Source organism: Mobula hypostoma, chromosome 31 (genome assembly GCF_963921235.1).
Source record: "Mobula hypostoma chromosome 31, sMobHyp1.1, whole genome shotgun sequence".
In the NCBI taxonomy this organism is placed as follows: Eukaryota; Metazoa; Chordata; class Chondrichthyes; order Myliobatiformes; family Myliobatidae; genus Mobula; species Mobula hypostoma.
In genome coordinates this window covers 1,615,578-1,637,725 of record NC_086127.1, presented here as the reverse complement: position 1 = coordinate 1,637,725, position 22,148 = coordinate 1,615,578, and the positions used below count along the sequence as shown (strand labels likewise).

The following is a 22,148-nucleotide window of genomic DNA, read 5'->3' as shown; positions in this document are numbered from 1 at the left end:
GTGCATAGAGCCCAAATGTCTAAAGATAAATTAGCCCGTTTTTATTCCCATATCAACCCTACTTGTGACAGATGTCACTGTGAGGTGGCTTCTTTAAATCATATGTTTTGGTCCTGTCCTCTTTTGGAAAAATATTGGAAACATATTTTTGATATTATCTCAACAGTTCTGTGTTTTGATTTACAACCCCATCCTATTACGGCAATTTTTGGATTGCCAATGGTAGAACATAGATTTTTATCTTCTTCAGCCTGTTGGATGATAGCTTTTGTTACTCTAATGGCCAGAAGATCTATTTTATTGAACTGGAAAGAGACCAATTCTCCTACTACATTCCAATGGTTTTCCCAAACCATATTATGTTTAAATTTAGAAAAAAATAGAAGTGATATTTTTGATTCTTCGGTTAAATTTGAATAGACTTGGAAACCTTTTATTCAACATTTTCATATGATGTAATTTGACCTTCCCGAATCCTTCTTATTAACTTAAAATATATAAATAGAAGAGCGGAGTTGACGACATTACTGAACGTGTTCGATTTAAGATAATGACCCAGCCTTGTTTTGTTCCGTTTGCTTTTTGGGGTTTAGTATTCAGTCCTTTTTTTTTGTTTCTTTTTGGGGTTTTCCTTTGTATTTTTTTCTTTTTATTTCTTTTTTCTCTATGATTAATTACGTCATGAGTTTGGAAGTCTATTATACCTGTGTTATCTGAAATCTTTTCTGTATATGTTTATTAACAATAAGATTATTCCAATCTCTCTGTATCAACATTGTTATTTTGTTTATAACTTTGGAAAAAATAATAAAAAGATTTAAAAAGAAAACGAAAAGAGTCCAATGCTGACTGGCAATTCCTGCGATGCTACAGTTTGGTACCAAACTGTTTCGGTCCCTGCCATTCCTTTGGGCTCATTAGATGAGTTGAGAGGGGAAGCGTGCTACCAGGGCAACAGCTTGCTCTCCTATCGTACTGACTAAGCTTGCGTAGCATGTGGACAGCTGAGAGGCAACATCCATGGTCAACTCTGACTGATGGAAACCCTCAAATCACCATATTTCTTACAGTACTTTACAGTTTTTATCATATATTGCATTGTACTGCTGCCACATCACAAGTTTCATGACACAGGCCTACGATATTAAACTTGATTCTGCTGGATTGAAAGAAAAAGAAATCTGCAGCAGAGACGCAGGACCCGGAAGGCGCAATTTTAAATCAATGGCTTGAAGTTTCCCCGAGGATTTCTTTCGCCCTGAATTTAATTGGGATCTGGAATGAATAACGCGTTGCAAGTGTTGCTACCAGGCTTTTGACCAATAGGCATTTGATGGGACACAGGAAAAGGCTGGACTGAATGGCCTTGGTCTCTGTTCCACGTTTGCCCTTTCAAATAGTTTTGGGGAAATACAAGACAGTTTAAGATTGAGGCAAGGTCAATTTTGAAAGCATTAACCCCGAACATGGCGAGATCAATTGGGTGAGGCTGTCGGCAGGGATGGGAGATGATTTCAAAGCGTGACATCGAAAGACCAGCGCCAGCATGTTGCGGAAAGGGTAATGGGCAACACTGGCACATTGAGCAACTTGTCAGGAGCAAGAAATAGCCATACGTCGACCTCTACGGCAAGTGCAGCAGCAATTCCAAACCAAAACATCACCTCATGGCTCTTGAACTCAATCCCATTGTTGAAGAATGCCAGCACACCATACGCCTTCTTAATAACACTGTCAACCTGCGCAGCAGCTTTGTGTGTCCTATCGGCACGGACCCCAAGATCTTTCTGATCCTCCACACTGCCAGGAGAGTCTTACCATTAATACTATATTCTGTCTTCATACTTGACCTGCCAAAATGAACCACTTCACACTGATCTGGGTTGAAGTTCATCTACCACTTCTCAGCCCTGTTCTGCATCCTATCGATGCCCTGCCGTAACATCTGACAACCGTCCACACTATCCACAACTCGCCCAAACTTTGTGTCATCAGCAAACTTACTAACCCACCCTTCCACTTCCTCATCCAGGTCATTTAAAAAAAAAATCAGAAAGCGGAGGAGTCCCAGGACAGATCCCTGTGGAACATTACTGGTCACCGACCTTCATGCAGAATACAAGCCATCTACAATCACCCTTTGCCTGCTGTGGGCAAACCAATTCTGGATCCACAAAGCAAGGTCTCCTTGGATCGCGTGCCTCCTTACTTTCTGAAGGGGCCTTGTATAGGGAATCTTATCAAGTGCCTCACTGAAATCCATACACACTCCATGCACTGCTTTACCTTCCACAGTGTATTTTGTTATACTCTCAAAGAATTCAGTCAGGCCCGTAAGGCAGGACCTGCCCTTGACAAAGCCATGTTGGCTATCCCTCATCAGATTATGTCTCTCCAAATGCTCGTAAGTTCTGCCTTGCAGGATCTTCAACAACTTGCCACCACTGAAGTAAGACTCACTGGTCTATAATTTCCTGGTTATCTCTACTTTCTTTCCTGAACAAGGAAAGATCATTTCTAATCCTCCAACCCTCTGGTACTTCTCATGTCCCTATTGATGATGTAAAGATCATCACAAGAGGCTCAGCAACCTCCTCCCTTGCTTCCCACAGCAGACTTGGGTATATCTCACCCGGTCCAGGTGACTTATCTAATTTAATACTTTTCAAAAGCTGCAGCACATTCTCTTTCTTTAAGTCTATATGCTCAAGTGTTTCAGTCCACTGCAAGTCATTCCCACACTTGCCAATGTTTTTTTTTCCCTCATGAATACTTTATACTTTATACTTTATTGTCGCCAAACAATTGATACTGGAATGTACAAGCATCACAGCGATATTTGATTCTGCGCTTCCCGCTCCCTGGATTACAAATATTAAATAATGACAAATATTAAAAATAGTAAAAATTAGTAAATATTCAAAATTTAAATTATAAATCATAAATAGAAAATAGAAAAATAGTAGTGCAAAAAAACCAAGAGGCAGGTCCGGATATTTGGAGGGTACGGCCCAGATCCGGGTCAGGATCCGTTCAGCAGTCTTATCACAGTTGGAAAGAAGCTGTTCCCAAATCTGGCCGTACGAGTCTTCCAGCTCCTGAGACTTTTCCCAGAGGGAAGAGGGATGAAAAGTGTGTTGGCTGGGTGGGTCGTGTCCTTGATTATCCTGGCAGCACTGCTCTGACAGCGTGCGGTGTAAAGTGAGTCCAAGGACAGGAGATTGGTTTGTGTGATGTGCTGGGCTGTGTTCACGATCTTCTGCAGCTTCTTCCGGTCTTGGACAGGACAACTTCCATAAAGTGAGTACTGAAGCAATGTATTTGTTAAGTACCTCCACTACCTCCTCTGACTCCATGCACGTGTTTCCACTATTGCACCCGACTGGTCCCATTCTCACCTGGCTCATCCCTTTGCTCTTCACATATCTGTCGAGTGCCTTCGGGTTTCCCTTCATCCTGCTCACCAAAGCCTTCTCATGGCCCCTTCTTGCTCTCCTAATTCCATTCCTGGCAGCCTTGTAAATTGCTAGAACTCCATCAGACTGAGCTTCTTGAATCATTTGTAAGCTTTTCTCATTAACTTGATTTTCCAAATCCCTTGTACACCATGGTTCTTTTGCCCTACCATCCTTTCCCTGCCTCAATGGAATGTACCTATACAGAATGCCAAGCAAATGTTCCCTGAACATTTGCCACATTTCTGCCGTGCATTTCTGAGAACATCTGCTCCCAATTCATGTTCCCAAGTTCCTGCCTAATGGCACTATGTTTTCCCCAACACTAATTAAATCTTTTTCCCAAATTGTCTACTCATATTCGCCTCCAAAGCTCATCCAAGCACAAAAGTGGAACCCCACTAATTTTTAGCTCTGGCCAAACGTGATCTCTTCTGCCACCGTGGTCTCCTTTCAGTGGTCCATAAACAGTCTAACCCAGCATTGCTCTGATTATGTTGGGTCCATTATTAACACTGCGAATCATGATCTGCAATGCCTCAAATGCCTGAGGCACAATCACCCTGATCAACAGCTCAATTTCTGACTCAAATTCTGAAAAATTAGTCGAGACCATTCCTGGGGATATCTCGGATGAGGAAAGTACCGTTGGTGGACAGGCTGCTTTCCTGTGCATAGATGTGAAGCTGTTCATGACAGTTTTCACTATCCAAGCCAGCCACTTCCAATCCTGAAATAACATAGCCACCCACATGTTCTCTTAACCCATAGGGCGTACGAGAACGCGTGTTCATTTTCCTGCCATGTTGAGCTTGTTCATGAGGTGAACTGCGCAGAGCACTGCCGTACTTCCTCAATGTAGAAAATGTCTCGTTACTCTTTGCGGACTTCACCAGAAATGGATCCCTAGGAAGTTTACAATCATGATCACCAGCCCCCATAAGACCATTAGATACCAGGGCGGCACTTGCTACTGTGTTTGCTTCGTTTGCAGCTTGTTCCAAATTTGCATGATTTTCATCAGCTCCCAGCTCCATTTCACTTCCCTCATCCATGGCAAAGCTGCATGCTTTAGCTCAAGAACGAATCTGTGACCTAATTTGCACCACACCCCTTCTTACTGCCAACATTTTAGCTTTGGAAACAGTGGGTGTGTAACAATCTTCACCTGCGTTTCAATACAACGTCACTGAAAGTAACCTGATGGTTGTGCTTTTTGTAAACCACAGTCCTCCATTCTCTTCCAAGTTCATCAACTTATTTGCGACAATCTTCCTATCAGCAGGCAAGCTGAAATCAAGCATGGCCAGCACATCGTCCAGGCCATTGCAACAACTTCTACAAGAAAGACTGTAGACTTGAAGAGCATTCACATCTTCCATTTCCTATGTGGCCAAAAAGAGAGCTTTTCCCATGTAGGCCGAGGCAATTTTGTGCTCGTTACCGAAAAGCTTGGGCCTTTAGCTTTCCTTGTTCCAACCAGACTGCTGGCGACCTTTGACGAGCCCTCTTGTGTGACCTTCAGTAAAATGTTCGAGAAAATAAAGGCAGTCATCATAATTATCAGCCTTGCCTTCAATGCTATTCCTGAAATCCTTCATTAGTGAATGATTGCCTGTGAAAATTTGAATCACCCTTTTTGGCAGAGATGCAAAGCATTCTTTCCAGTTGTGCTGTTATGGCCTCCAGCATGATATTTAAATGTTTATCATCTGAAACACAAGAGTCATTGTACTGCAAATCACCTTGTGCTATTGGATGTGGCTTCATCCTTTGTGCTGGATTTTCTCTGTTCCACGTCAGCATAGGAACTCTGCTGGAGCACTCCTAGTGCCCAAGGCACTTGCAGTCCTCAGCACTTTAACTACGACCATATTAACTGCAGGTTCTTCCTGCAACTTAAGTTCCTCCATCTTCTGTCACTTTGAGGCTGTGCCAAGTCTTCCTCCAAGGCGTGCCTATCCCAAAATCTCTTTTGTGAACAGTTTTAGACCTCTCATCTTAGAAACAACATGTGCTGGCATTGAAGAGGGTCCAGAGGAGGATCACAAGGATGATTTCAGGAATGAGGGGGATAAAATATGAGGAATTTTTGATGGCTCTGGGTCTGTACTCGTTGGAGTTCAGAGATGAGGGTGGATCTCACTGAAACATTTTGAATGTTGAAAGGCCTGGACAGAGTCGATGTGGAAAGGAAGATTCCCATGGTGGGAGAGCCTCGGACAAGAGGGCACAGCCTCAGGGTAGAGGGGCGCCCTTTAAAAACAGAGATGCGGAGAAATGTCTTTAGCCAAAGGGTGGTAAATTTGTGGAAATTGTTGCCACGTGCAGCTGTGGAGACTAGGACATTGAGTGTATTTAAGGCAGAAACTGATAGGTTCTTGATTGGACATGGCACCAAAGGTTACAGGGAGAAGGCCGGGAACTGGGTTGAGGAGGAGATAGAAAAAAGATCAGACATGATGAATGGAAGAGTAGACTTGATGGGCCAGATGGCCTAATTCTGCTCCTATGTCTTATGGTCTTATATCTGCCATCATGCATGTAGCTCAGCTTCCATTTTAATGCATACCAGTGTGATTTTAGATGCATGGAATGTCCTGCTAACAAATGAATATGTTCATACATGTTAGATACACAATCTTCAGCGCTAACACCCTCCTGTAACTTCTCTTTATATACCCTATCCTCATTATATGCGGATTCACAGTTATGCCAGGAACCGATTTTGACCAACGTCTCCTTATATGCGTCCAAAATTCACTGTTATGCGAGGAGCACTGCCTTCCCGCCAATACGAGTCAGGTGCTTGTGCCTCACAATCTCTCTCCCGCCACTCTCGCGTTGGTTTTGGCAAGGTGTGGATGCGCGATCTTAAACTTTTGTTGGTTTTACCTACGGTGCAGTGATTTTGCGTTTGAAATACTTAATTATGCCTCCTAAGCATCCAATGTCATGTCTTGGGCCGTCAGCCGAGCGGCAGAGAACCGCTTTAACACTTGATAAAAAGTTGGAAATTATAAACAGCATGGCATCAGCTGAAGGTAACACAGCTCTGGGACGCTACTGCCGGGAACAGGATCTTGCCGTTAAAGTTCTTTTGTTGCTTGACAATGCACCAGCCCATCCTAAACATTTGGACAGCATTCATCCTAACATAACAGTGCATTTCCTGCCGCCTAACACAACATCGCCGATTCAACCACTCGACCGGTGTGATCCATATTTAAGGTGTGAGTTTTTTTTTTAACGGCAATCTATCTCTCAGATGCTGAAAGCAACAGATGATTTTGAAAATCCTGGGAGTTTACCAACGGTGAGGGAATGGTGGAAGTCGGAACATTTGGCACAAATGGTGATGGACATGGACTGAAGTTTAGAACAGAGTCAGCATTTCAATCATTCCCTGCCATCAACCCTTCTTCCCTACAAGCAAATTTATGCTGAAAAACAAAATGCTGCCAAGCAAACAACCCTCACCACTTTATACAAATCGCTGTAATCTTCTGCTGCCTGCAGTTCTAAGAGTTCTGTGAGTCTTCCTTCACCCCTTGCTGTGCTTGATATTATCCTGATGACCACAACCATCCACCATGTAAAGCTGCCCAACACCATGACAACCACTCATCTGGGACTTCCACCTGCAGCTCAATGGAGTAATACATAAATTTTGTGGCTGCCTTTAATTCCTCCTTTTCCCCAATTTAAACTTTGAATTGTTTAACTTTTATTTTTGGATCTTGGAGGGAAATAATGGCCATTATGTCGTATCCTTTAAGAAGTGGAAAACAGTTTTTTTTGAATCCAGCAATGGAAAGGGAAGAAGTGGGAAAGAAAAATCAGAAGATATGCCTGTCTGGTCTGAGCATTTGGAATGTGCGTTGATGGGTCTCGACTACAAAATGGACAATAACAGTTCTGAGTTGAAGTCGTTCCGACAGAGTTTACAGACTATTGAGGAAAATATTGTTTCCTTGAATACCGAGTTTAAAGAATTGAAATGCCAGATTGTGGATATTTCAACCTGCTTGGAACAGGCTCAAGGCAAAATTGTCGATTTAGACGCAAGATTGTGTAGAAATAATATTCAAATTGTGGGTCCTAAAGAAGGTGCTGAGAAGGGGAACTTATTGGATTATTTTGCCAATTTGTTTCAATCTCTGTTTCCGGATATTCTACCTCAGCCTACCAATATTGAAAGAGCTCACAGAATTTTCACTTCGCCAGATAAAGCTCGACCAATTTCAGTTAAATTTCTTCGCTTTAAAGTTAAAGACTAAATCATACAAAGTGCAAGAAAACAGAAAGTTTTTAAATTTAACAGTTCTGTTTTTATGAAGATTATCCACGGGAAGTTATGGAACAACGGATCAAATTCATATCTGTCATGAAGATAGCCCACGAGAAAAGACTTTTTTCCATCTCTGAGATACCCGGCAAGATTTAAATTATTTCCTAAAGATTCTGCACCTCGTATCTTCTTGGATCCCCAAGTGGCATCGGATTTTGTCAACTCTATTGTGGAATCAACTGATGTATGAAGGGTATTAGAGTTGCTGAATAATTTTCTGTAAGAAAACAGGCTTTGAAAATTTCTGTATGCTGAAGATATACTTTGATCGATGGATTACTGAAAGAAGTGGTGATCTTCTTGGTCTGACTAAAGAATGACTTTTTTTTGAAGTCTGTTTAGTATACAGAGTGAATTAATATAGCGGATAGATTGTTAACTAGTTTGGTTATCTGTTTCTATCTTCCTTTTTCTTTATTAATTAAGTGATAGTTTGCTTACAGTTTATATAGACATTTTTCTAATATTATGGAGTGTTTACTAATAGATAATTAGCTTCAGTTCTTTTGTTAAATAAGGTAGTAAGTTAAAGAATAATGGCGCTGCTTTTCGCTTTTTAGAGATTATACTGTTTGGGTTAATAGCATTGCTTTGACATCTTTGGAGACTGTTTTATTAATCGATTCCAGCCCGATATAATTTTTGCTCAAGAAACGCATATCAGAACGGGCGATCAAAATAGATTTTTCAAAACATGGTAGGGCTTTCAATACCATGCTACTTGTCAAAATAAAACTAAGGGAGTATCTATTTTTATTAAATCTAATATTTTATTTATTCAAGAAGACATCATCTCAGATAATAATGGTAGATTTTTAATTATTAAAGGAACAATTTGTAATAGAAGAATTGTCTTGGTTAATCTATATGGACCTAATGTAGATGATCCCTTTTTGAAAAAATGTATTTGGTTTATTACCAGACCTAAATGAATATATGCTGCTGATGCGAAGTGACTTCAACTGTTGTTTGAACCCTTTGATTGACAAGAGTTCAACCAATCAGCAGCTTCCAAGTCGTTCAGCAACACTTATTAATTCCTTTTTAATTGATTATGGTTTGATAGAAATCTGGAGAAATTTACATCCTAATGACAGAGATTATTCTTTTTATTCATAAGTTCATAATAAATATTCGAGAATTGATTATTTTATACCTTTTTTCCGATTTTTGTCCAAAGTTCAGAAATATGAATATGATGCTATTGCTGTCTTGGATCATGCACCTTTAAGCTTAACTTTTCAGTTAAATGATGTTAGTAATGTAAGCTTGACTTGGCGCTTTCCAGAAAATTTATTATGAAGTTTGGACTTTGTCAAATTTATAGAGATTCAGATAAAAGATTCCTTTCATTTTAATACTACGGGAGATGTCTCGAAATTGATTATATGGGATACACTTAAAACATATTTGCGAGGTCAGATAATATCCTATTTGGCTAAGCTCAAGAAACAGACAAAAATAGAGTCAGATAGAATTTCAAAACAAATTAAAGACCTGGATAACACTTATGCAGTTTCTCCTAATGTTGATTTATTTAAACAAAGGGTTGAACTTCAAGCACAATATAATTTACTATTAACTTATCCTATTGAAAGAAATTTGCTTAAATTAAAAAGTCAATTTTATGTGTTTGGAGATAAAAGTAACAAACTATTAGCATCTCAACTTAAAGCAGTTAGAGCTAAAAGACAAATTTTAACAATTCATAAGGGAGATGGTAGTTTAGCTTGTAATTATGAAGATATTAATCAATTTTTTCAAGACTACTATAGTGAACTCTATAATTCTGTTTCCAGCTGACCCTTCTAATATGTATGCCTTTTTACAAAAGATTGATTTTCCTAGAATATCTGTTGAAGATCAGCAAATTCTTGATGCTCCATTTACTGAAAGAGAAATTCAGAAAGCTATTCTTTCAATGCAATCTGGTGAAGCTCCTGGATTGGATGGTTTTTCTATAGGATTTTATAAAAAATTTGAAGATTTGCTTACTCCTTATATGTTGGAAATGCTTAAAGATTCTTTTCTGCTAGGAGAGTTACCTTCCACATTTTATGAAGCTTCTATTTCTTTAATCCTTGAGAAGGATAAAGACCCTACCGATTGTGCTTCATATAGACCTATTTCATTATTAAATGTGGACGCTAAAATTCTTTCAAAAATAATGGCTAATCGGATGGAGAATAAACTAGCTAAAATTATTTCTCAATATCAATCAGGTTTTATAAAAGGCTGTTATTCCCTTTCTAACACTCGATGACTGTTAAGTGTTATATACTCATCCTTCTCTAAGACTCCCCAATGTGTTGTTTCTCTAGATGTTGAAAAGGCATTTGATAGAGTTGAATGGAAATATCCATTTAAAGTTTTAGAGAAATTTAGCTTTGGTACTAATTTTACTAAATGGATTATATTGATATATAAAGGCTCTATTGCCACTGTTATTACTAATAACTGTAGATCTCCCTTTTCCGACTTTCGCGGGGTACGAGACAAGGCTGTCCGTTAAGCCGTTAAGCTCTATGTTATTTAATTTGATGTTGGAACCTTTGGCTATTGCACTTCGTGAAGCTAAAGATATTCAAGGAATTTCGATAAATGGGACTATTCATAAGATTTCCCTTTATGCGGATAATCTTTTGGTTTATGTTTCGAATCCTGAAGAATCTATTCGTAGTTTATTGAAATTATTAAATGTATTTGGATTGTTTTCAGGATATAAATTAAACCTGCATAAAAGTGAATTATTTCCTTTAAATGATTCTGCTTCTATATATGATGACGTTCCTTTTAAAGTTACAGATTCTTTTAAATATTTAGGTATTATCATCACTAAAAATTATAGAGACCTTTATAGAGCTAATTTAGTTTCCTTAGTGGATTTTATGAGGCAATTTTTTTCTAGATGGAATCCACTTACATTTTTGTTAGTTGGGCGAAGTCATGCAGTTAAAATAATGATTTTACCAAAATTTTTATATGTATTTCAAAATATTCCTATTTTTTTAACTAAGTTTTTTGATCAGGTTGACTCTGTTATTTCATCTTTTGTTTGGATCAATAAAAGACCAAGAATTGGAAAATGTCATTTACAAAAATTAAAAAAGGATGGAGGTCTTACTTTGCCTAATTTAAGAATGTATTATTGGGCGGTTAATATACGTTATGTGCGTTCTTTGTTATATTGGACCGATAAAAAGGAACGACCACCATGGGTTGATCTGGAATTGAAAATTGTGAAACAATTTTGTTTAACTTTGTTATTAGGAGCTCCTTTACCTGTACAATTAGCCAAAATTTCTATTTTAAATATAAATCCTATGATTAAGCAGTCATTATGAATCTGGTACCAGTTTTGTAAGTTTTTTAATTTAAAAAAAAATAACCTTTTTAGTTTAATTTATCGAAACTATTTTTTTAAACCTTCATTTAGTGATCATGCCTTTTCTCTTTGGAGGAATTAAGGAATTTTTTCCTTTATGGATTTGTTTCAAGAAGGCCACTTGATGTCCTTTGAGAAATTAGTAAGTAAATATTCTCTTTCATATTCACATTTTTTGCAATATCTTCAGGTCAGACATTTCTTACAAGAATATTTAAGTAATTTTCCATATATACAAGATTCTGACCTGTTAGACATTATTTTTAAAATGAACCCTTTAGTGAAAGGTTTTATTGGGAAAATTTATCATTTACTATTACAACAGGATAACTATCCTTTACTTAAGATTAGGCAAAATTGCAAAAGGGAGCTTAACATGACCTTGATAACAAAGGATTGGTTGCGAATTTTGAAGCTGGTTAACTCTTCTTCAATCTGTGCCAGTCATTCTCTAACTCAATTTAAAATTGTACATCGTTATTATTTGACAAAGGAGAGATTGTCTAAAATATTCCCTAATGTATATAGTCAGTAGGATAGATGTAAAACTGAGATAGCTACATTGACACATATGTTTTGGTCGTGTTCTGTATTGAATCAGTTTTGGAAATCTATTTTTTCTACAATTTCTAAAACTTTAAAAATCAATTTACAACCTAACAAATTGACGGTTTTGATTGGTATAATTCCTCAATATATTCATGGTATTACTATATCAGACCAACATGTAATTGCATTTCTCACACTATTGGCTAGAAGAGCTATTCTATTAAAATGGAAAGATGCCTCTGCTCCCACTTTGACACAATGGTTCTCTCAGGTGATGTTATGTATTAGTTTGGATAAAATTAGAAATCGATCTTTTGATCCTAGATTTGACTTCGTGAAAAGATGGGGTTCTTTTGCCCGTTATTATCATTTGATTTGAGTTAATTAAGATGGTCCTTTTCTGATGCTTGGGTATATGGATTGGTTGGTGGAATGATGTATTTTTTTTATGGAAGCTTGTATGGCGCATAGCTCCGGGTTGTGCTCCAAATGTTTTTTTTCCCCCGTTTTTTTTTGTTATCAGGGGTTTTTTTTGTTTTAGTTAGCAGGGGTTCTTTTTTCCTTCTTTCTTCCAAAAAAAACCTTTAACATTTTGTTTTTTTTTTATTATTATTGATATATTGTTCAGTTTGGTTGATAGTTTAACTCTTATTTTACATATGGATATGTTGTCTTGATTATCTTGATGTATCTTTCTTTGTTGTTGATTTTCAATAATGATTAATAATAAAAAGATTTAAAAATGAAATGAAACAACCACTCATCTCCCGGAGCGAACACACCTGCCACTGTTGGTGAGTACTGTACGCAAGAGGATGTTAACTTTCTATGATTTATTATGTTGAATATTACCTTAAATTGATTAAATATAATACAAATGTTGTCTTGTAGCACAGCTTTTGTTTCATATTGGTTTAAAAATGTGAATAAATTATAGATAAAACATATTTAGGAAGCCCTCTGGAACGAATCCCTATTTTCTCCATTTAAATAATTATTCACATTATGCGATTTCACATTATGCGTCAACTTCAAGGAACGTATCCCTCGCATTTAACGAGGATAGGGTGTACATTGTCACATCTTGTTCCCTGATTGTGTAAATATTATCATGTCCCCCAAGGAAATGACCTTCATCATCTCATATTTGTTTAATCGCTCCCTCAGCTTCATGGGTACCGTCGAAATCTTTGCTGACACAATGTAGTGCCAACAGCAAACCAAAATAGTTACCGACAGCATGCAACCTCAGAACGAGTTGTTGCACTTCCGAGATTCACCCTCAGTTCCAATGAAAGCAATTGTTCCCAAGAGTCTTGAAGTGACATTAGTTGGCTTTAAGTGGCCAGCAAAGACATGACCTCCATGGTCCTAAGGTAGAAACTGCCACAAAGTAAGCAAGAATACAAAACTTATTCCTTCGCCCTTACCACATCCCCACTAATATGACTAGTACCTATAATAAATGCACAGCACAGAATAATTAAGTGGAGGATAACAGAGGGCAAAAAAAAAAGGCCACAAAATGCATCTGAAGGCAAGGTTAAGGAAAATCCAAAAGCATTTCACAGGTATACTAAGAGTAAATGGTGTCACAAGAGAGAGAATTGGCATATTTAAGGATCAATATGGTTGACTATGTTGGAGGGCAATGGAGATGGGTGACATTTTTTTTTGATTTTTTTCTCATTATATTTTACTATGGAGTATGTCATGCAATTTAAGGAATTAAAGGAAATAAGCTGTGATATGTTGGACCATTTATATTTTTCCAACTACAGGGTATATTCAACACCATAACTCCCTCCAGGCTCAACAAGAAATTCAGGGACCTCGGCCTTCACCCTGCCTTGTGCGCCTGGATGCTGGACTTTCTGTCAGATCACCGGCAGGTGGTAAGAGAGGACTCCCTCACCTCTGCCCCTCTGACTGTCAACGTATTTGCCCCTCAGGGCTGTGTCCTCAGACCCCTCCTTTACCTTCTGTACACCCATGACTGTGTCACCACCCACAGCTCCAATCTGCTAATTAAATTTGCTGATGATACTACACTGATTGGCCTAACTTCAAATAATACTAAGGCAGCCTACAGGGAAGAAATCATGATCCTGACAATGGTGTCAAAAAAACAACCTCAATGTCACAAAAGCAAAGGAGCTGATTGTGGACAACGGGAGGAATGGAGACAGGCTAACCCCTGTAGACTTCAATGGGTCTGGGGTTACGAGGGTGAACAGCTTTAAGTTCCTCAGCATAAACATCACCAAGGATCTCACGTGGTCTGTACATACTGGTTGTGTGGTGAAAAAGGGTTAGCATCACCTCTTTCATCTCAGATGGTTGAAGAAGTTTAATATGGGCCCCCAGATCCTAAGAACTTTTGACAGGGGCACAATTGAGAGCATCCTGACTGGATGCATCACTGCCTAGTATGGGAACTGTACTTCCCTCAATCGCAGGACTCTGCAGAGAGTGGTGCGGACAGCCCAGCGCATCTGTAGATGTGAACTTCCCACTATTCGGGACATTTACAGAGACAGGTGTGTAAAAAGGGCCCGAAGGATCACTGGGGACTCAAGCGATCCCACCCACTATCTGTTCCAGCTTCTACCGTCCAGGAAGCGGTACTGCAGCTTAAAAGCCAGGACCATCAGGCTCTGGGACAGCTTCTTCCACCAGGCCATCAGACTGATGAACTGATACTGACTTGAACGTTCTCTGTATTACATTGACTGTTCTATTTATTATAAATTATTATAAATAACTATGACTGCTCATTGCACATTTAGATGGAGACGAAACGTAAACATTTTTACTCCTCATGTATGTGAAGGATGTAAGAAATGAAGTCAATTCAATTCAATTCTGTGATTCAGCCAACAACTCACAAAGTCATACACAGACATCCAAGTTCCCAGTCCTTCACCCTAGGCACGAATTTAATAGTGAAATTAATTGATCAGAAATAAACATGGTACATACTGGCTGTGTGGTGAAGGTGGTACAACAGCACCTTTTTCACCTCAGACAGTTGAACAAGTTTGGTATGAGTCCCCACATCCTGAGCACTTTCTACAGGGGCATAATTGAGAGCATCCTGACTGGCTGCATCACTGCCTGGTATGGGAACTGTACTTCCCTCAATCGCAGGACTCGGCAGAGAGTGGTGCGGACAGCCCAGCGCATCTGTAGATGTGAGCTTCCCGCTACTCAGGATAAATACAAAGACAGGTGTGTTAAATGGACCTGAAGAATCACTGGGGATCTGACAAGACCAACAGACCTCAGGACAACCTCTTCCACCAGGCCATCAGACTGATTAATTCATGCTGATGCAACTGTATTTCTATGTCATATTATTGTACATAGTATTTATTACAAATTACTATAAATTGCACATTTAGAAGGATATGTAACATAAAGATCTTTACTCGTCATGTATATGAAGGATGTAAGTAATAACGTCAATTCAATTCAATACTGTCAGTCTTGAAGCATACTGAAGTGGATGATTTCCAGATCTTGAGAAAAATGAGTCTCTTATCTAATGGGAAACAGACAATGGAACTATAGAGAACTTTAAGGAGACTGTTTTCCCATTGGTGATGCACCAAGTATAGACATTTGTTTAAGAGCGGTAGCAAAGCTGAGCCAGAGAACAAAAGGGCGGTGAGCTGGACATCAGAGGTGGACAAGTTAATGGAGGGGACTTCGAGGGACAGGAGGCATCAACCAGTGTTCTGACAAGAACTGATTGGGACAGTCAGCAAGGTTTTGTGCATGGGAAATTGCAGCTCCGAAATCGGTTAGAGCATGTTCCAAAGAGTTTACACTGAGTACTGATGAGGATAGGTGGTGGATGTTGCCTATGTGGCCATCAGAATGGTCATGCATGGAAATGCAGTCAGGAATGTTAGATCTCATGGTAGGGCTGGCTCAGTATTTAAGACAGAGATTGATAGGTTCTTCATTGGACATGGCATCAAAGGCTACGGGGACAAGGCTGGGGTACGCGGTTGAGGAGGGGAAAAAAGATCAGCTATGATTGAATGGCGGAGCAGGCTCAATGGGCCAAATGGCCTAATTCTGCTCCTATGTTGTATGGTGAGTAACATTCCACCATCATCGCCTGCTTCCACAAATGACTTGATTGTGGAAGTAGGGAATGATGGTGGAATGTTGTTGGTTGCACTGTGACCAGTAGAGCTGTGTAGATTCCTTTAGTGGTAAGCCCCTTCAAAAAAAAAACAAACTTGGAGATGAAATTAAAATGTGTGGATACATACATAGTGAAGACTATCAAAGGTTACAAAGTGATGTCTATCAGATTATTAAGTGGACCAATTGAATGGAAAATTACATTCAATTCAGTTCAATACAGTACTGTGCAAAAATGCAAGGCACATATATATAGCTAGGCTGCACAGTACTGCAATTTTATGTATTGCATTGTACTGCTACTGTGAAAAAAAAACAATAAATTTCATGACATATATAAGCGATGATAAATCAGATTCTGATACGGGTCCCTATTGTGGACTGAGAGTGGGAAGGGGGCAGGGAGAGGGGAATCATGGTTTGGTAAAGTGGAAGGGAGAGGGAGGGGAACACGAAGCACCAAAAGAAATTCTGCATCGATCCATAAACCAGTTGCTCAGAATCAATTTACCTTGACTGGTGCCTCAGCACCGGGTGTGTTTGAATGCACGTCAAAATGTACCACACCCGCATCCTGCCCGTGGCACTCTTTCTCTGTCAACTGTCCCACACCCTTCTGGTGATGCTCCACCCTTGCCATTCCCAACATCCTTTGCTCCCAGCAGATTTGCAAACTCACTCTGCTCCACATTGGCAAATTCAGTCCTGTACAAATCTCAGATCCTCTAGCTACTCCAGAGCAGGAATGTGATGCTGAGGCTTTATAAGGCACTGGTGAGGCCTCACCTTGTGCATTGTGAACAGTTTTGGGCCTCTCATCTAGATAAAAAAAATGTGCTGGCACTGGAGAGGGTCCAGAGGCTGTTCACATGAATGATTCCAGGAATGAAAGGGTTAACAGACGAGGAACGTTTGATGGCTCTAGGTCCGTACTCGCTGAAATTTAGAAGGGTAGGGGTCTGGGTAGATCTCCGAAAGTTTCAATATTGAAAGGCTTAAACAGAGTAGTTGTAGAAAGGATGTTTCCCATGGTGGGGGAGTCTAGGACAAGAGGGCACAGCCTCAGGATAGAGGGGGTGTCCATTTAAAACAGAAATGTGGAGAAATTTCTTTAGCCAGGGGTTGGTGAATTAGTGGACTTTGTACCACTGGCACATGGAGAGGCCAGGTTTTTGGGTGTATTTAAGGCAGAGATTGATAGGTTATTCATTGGACAGGGCATCAAAGGTTACAGGGAGATAGCTAGGGAATGGGGTTGAGGAGGGGGAAAAAAAAAGGATCAGCAATGATTGAGTGGTGGAACAGACACAATGGGCCAGAAGGCCCAATTCAGCTCCTGTGTCGTATGGTCTGCATAGATGTGCCCAAGTCTTTTGCAAGGTACTGTGTGTGCTCTTGTATTATGTTTAGTCAGACCAGGGTTGAATATTCCATACTCCCTGGTGAGTGTTGTAAAACAAGGTACCCACGAGTGTCTCGATATAGTTCCCTGCATGTAGTATTACAGAGAGACGGGATGGTAAAGAACGCATTTGGTGCATGGGGCTTCTTCAGTCAGTGCATTGAGTGTAGGTGCTTGGATGCCAAGTTGGCATTGGCAATGCTGCCAGTGGGGTATCGCGTTCTCATCTGGTCAAGCTGCTACAGGGTGGATGGCTAGCAGCGAGAAAAGGTGCAGAAGCAAGTTGCCAAGACCAAGGGGGTGCGTTCTCGGGAGAGTTTGGCAGGGAAGAATTGCAGTTCTTGGAACACAGATAACTGAGGGTTAATCTAAGAAGAAAAGGCCTATGGTGTGCTGGCATTCATCAGCCGTGGGATTGAATTCAAGAGAAGTGAGGTAATGTCACAGCTATATAAGACCTTAGTCAGACCCTACTTGGAGTACTGTGTTCAGTTCTCGTTACCTCACTACAGGAAGGATGTGCATACTGCAGACAGTCTGCAGAGGAGACTGACAAGGACGTTGCCTGGATTGGAGAGCGTGCATTATGAGAATCGGTTGAGTGAACTCGGCCTTTTCTCCTTGGAGGGACGGAGGATGAGAGGTGACCTCACGGAGCTGTACAAGATGATGAGAGGCATTGATCATGTGGATAGTCAGAGGCTTTTCCCCAGGGCTGAGGTGGCTAACTTGAGTGGGCATAGATTTAAAGTGCTGGAAGTAGGTATAGAGGGGAAGTCAGGGGCAAGTTTTTCCATACAGAAGGTGGCAGGTGCATGGAATGCACTTGCCCGTGACATTGCTAGAGGCGGGGGTAAGTCTTTCACACAGAGTGCGTGGAATGGGCTGCTGGCGATGGTGGTGGAGGCGGATACGATAGGGTCTTTCAAGAGACTCTTAGATAAGTACATGGAGCTTAAAAAAATAGAGGGCTATGTGGTAGGATAATTCTAGGCAGTCTCCAGAGTAGTTTACATTGTTGGCAGAACATTGTGGTCCGAAGGGCCTGTAATGGACTGTAGATTTCTATGTTCAGTTATATAAACCTCAAGTGGTACAGACAAGAAGAATACTCAGTGGTGTTTTGGTTTCAGGCTGGAGAAACCTAGAACTTGAGAGCAGAGGACAAAGGTAAGAGGGGAAGGTGCAAGTGGAAATTGAAGTGTACTCTTTTCCGTCAATGCTGCCTGGCCTGTCCAGCATTGCGTGTGTACCACTTCGATTTCCAGCACCTGCAGATTTTCTCTTGTTTGTGATTCACCCTTCAGCCAGATAGAATTCTGTGCACATTGAACGAGCTGCCAAACTGAGTGGTTGGTGCTACAGGGTCGTTTCATTTTTTTTTTGTTTTTAATTTTATTGTGCCACAGTGCTGAATCGGTCCTTGCGGCCCTTTGAGCAATGCTAAGCAGCAAATCCCTGACTTAAGGCCAATTTATACTTGTGTGTCAAATGTACACCGTAGATACGGCATAGCTGCGTACCCTACGCTGTACTCTACTCCAAACCCTATGCCATAGCCTAACGTGCACCCCTCTCAAAATGTAACTACACGTCACGGCGACGCAGGCCGCAACAACTGTGATTGGTCCGCTTGGTAGCATCGTATTTCCTCCTACGCTGCAGTAGCTTCCCATTGGGTGACTGAAGGGCCAGGAAGGAACCCTGGCTGCAGTGCTTTTCATAAAGCTTTACCGACCTCCGAAATTATGGAGGACCCTGCGCTTGATGCCAATTTGTATCTAGCTGGTACAGCCTGAAGCTAAAACTCGAATGGTGATTGCCAGTCTCTGAGTATACTGTGCGTACACTGATGCAAAATAAATGGTTGGAGACAATGAACCAAATCGTCAAATCTACCCGCCGACATCTGAACATATTTGAAATGCATTTCCTCTTCCATGTCTCTCAGTGGCCGGACAAGCACAGAAAATTAACCCTCCTTCAGTTTCAGTTGCCATTGTTTGAAATTTGAGTTTCTTGGTGCTGAGTTTCAACACCAAGAAACTCAACACAGTGGCATAGTGTTTTGGCGTTGGATTGCAGAGAGATGCAGACACACCAACGCACAAGTATAAATGCTCACAACGGTATAGCCTGCTTGCATAGGCTACGGTGTAAGCAAGTACACACATGTATAAATTAGCCTTTAATCCTAGCCTAATCACAGTACAATTTCACAATGACCTATTAAACTACCAACCTGTAGGTCTTTGGAGTGTGGGAGGAAATCACACACCCGGACGAAACCCACGTGGTCAGGACAGAACTACAAACCATGGGACTCCTGCAGGGTAACTCTCAGAATCTATGATGTTCATCGATATATCTACAACAGCAGACTTCCCACCTCTCCTGGAAGTTCTGGGAGTCTCCCGCATATTGATAGTGGCTCCCTGATGCCTGGAAATTATATACAATATCCTGCGAATCGATTTTTTGGAGAAGGAGAGCGAGCATCCTGGTTGGTCTCTCTTCGTGCTAAGTAGACGTATCAGTTGTCTCTGTGGGTGGGTTTTACAGTCGACCTCAAAAATAATGACAGTGTTGCTCGCTGCACTGTTTGCAACAGTGACTTTTCTATTGCCCATGGTGGGTTAAAATGTAAAAGACATGTTGAGGTGAGTTTAACAGGTGTCATTCGTCCATTAGCATAGCTAACATTATTTAAATATTTCCATCTGGCATAATTTATATATTATTACTTAATTATTTATGGTTTTATATCGCCATATTTATACTCTATTATTGGTTGGTGCAACTGTAACCAAACCCAATTTCCCTCGGGATCAATAAAGTATGACTATGACTACTATGACTATGTACATATTTTAATGTCATATTTTCTGCATATACCCAACTTGGTTTACAGATTAGACAAATTCACTAAACAAAGTATTACATACACCCTTGGAGGTCGACGGGAGGTGGGGGTGGATATGGGGTTGCGGGGGCCGTGGCTGCTACCTCCCTGAAATGAGTTTTTGTAGGGTGGGATGTCTGCAACAGGGCATCTACACTATGTTTTATGATTTAAGTTGTTTTGAAAGAATATTGATCCACTAACCTGCAACATGGACAATGTTTTGAGGGCTGCTCATGGTAGCGCTCCTGGTAAAAGCAGTAATTTCTGGAGGAGCAGTTCCTGCGGGCCGATGCCGCACACTCGTAGCAGGGCTCTGAACGGGGTCTCTGGTGCCGGCCACCGCGTAATAATAATATCCGCGCCGCGGGTCAGGGCCCGGAATACGCACTTGTTCACCGGGACGGATGTGTGAAGATTGAACGCTGTGCCCGGCTGCAGGGCTTGCAGGCTCGGGAGCCTTGTCCTGACTCGCCCCCATTGCAGCTCAGTCGTTCCCTGTTCAGTACAAAATCCGGATTAAAATACAGCAGCGAAAATAACGGGAATAGGGTCACCAGCTTTCAACAGGGGTGGGGGAGGGATGGCTGGGGCTGCACGTCAGTAATTGGTAAACACTCAGTTAGAGTCCACTGTTATTGACGCCAAAATAACAACATTGGCAGGAGACAGTCCAACGAGAGAGTTACGGTAACGTGGCTCACACTCACCAGCGACACTGACAGATTACAATTGCGGTTCAAAGTGCAACTCCGTGGCACAATTTCAAGTGCAGCGATGAAAACGTTTTCATCAAAACTGCAGTCAAGTCCTTGAAATACTTTGGGGAAAGCAGCCCCTCACCTAACGGGGTCGCGCAGGATCTTACCGTTTGCACAAGTCCTTTTGCGGTTCACACAGGATTAGACCCCCAGGACTCACGCACTGACCCCGCGTCGCTCACTGCCCGATCCCCGGGATCCATTCACCACAGGTCACACACTGTCCGTTCTTGGGGTCCGTACTCCACGGGGGGGGGGGGGGGGGGTTGGGATTGTCTTTTCCCGCGGGGCCCACACTTCCCTGACTGCCTGATGCCTCCTCTACCCTGCCGATCAATGCGGAAATACACGATTTTCCATCCAAGTGGCACACTTACCTCCCGATCGCAAACCCAGAGGACCTTTTCAGCTCAACTCTGGTACTTCCATTCGAGATCACGCTCCCGGACCGGAAACTGACGAGGTCCTCTGACACCTTTAACTTCCCGAGATCTGTCACTCTGTTCTCGTTCAGCAATCAGTCCTTCGTCCTGTGAAACCGGAATTAAACCCTGCGGCAAAATTCGTGCCGTCCGCTTTAAAACCGAGAGAGTCAGAGAACTCTCGACGGCTCCAGCTCAGCCCCACTTCCTGACGAGTTCCAGCTCCGCACAGGTTTCGATTCCCCACCCCCCGGTATCGATTCTCCCTGTTTCTTCTAAACGCGGCGTTGCAGCAAACATGTACACGTGGTAACTGGGGTTCTCAGGTAATTGGAGATGGAGCCCCTTTCTGACCGTCATTCAAAGACCGCTGCCGTACGATCCCGGGAAAACCTCACATACTGAGTCACGGGATAACACCGCTCTTACGCGGGAGGACTGGAGCACAATATAGCAACACTGCCTGTTCCCGACAGCGCCAGCCGTGGTCGGAGGAGTGAACACACAAAACAACTGGCTGCGGCCTTTCAGCCCGTCGAATCCGTCCCTCAGTGCCTGCAGAGGCGGGCCTAGTTGTGTACTAAAAGACAGATTTTAAAAGGGGCAATTATGATCATGCTTGACACAAAGTACAGGAGGTGCCGAATTAACCATAGAAACCATAGAAACTACAGCACAGAAACAGGCCTTTTGGCCCTTCGGCCCTTCTTGGCTGTGCCGAACCATTTTCTACCTAGTCCCACTGACCTGCACACGGACCATA

At 41.4% G+C, this 22,148-nt stretch overlaps 1 protein-coding gene across 1 annotated transcript in view; it reads right to left on the bottom strand.

The window, feature by feature from the left end:
* LOC134339978 (NACHT, LRR and PYD domains-containing protein 3-like) overlaps positions 1-21,838 on the bottom strand; it is a 95,038-nt gene extending 73,200 nt beyond the window's left edge. Inside the window, exons 1-2 of the mRNA XM_063036811.1 lie at positions 21,341-21,838; positions 20,407-20,700 (exon numbers count right to left, since the gene is read on the bottom strand). Coding sequence (XP_062892881.1) covers positions 20,407-20,683 — 277 coding nt within the window. The 5' untranslated portion in view covers positions 20,684-20,700; positions 21,341-21,838. The remainder of the gene's footprint in view (positions 1-20,406; positions 20,701-21,340) is intronic.
* Between the last annotated feature and the right edge of the window lie 310 nt (positions 21,839-22,148).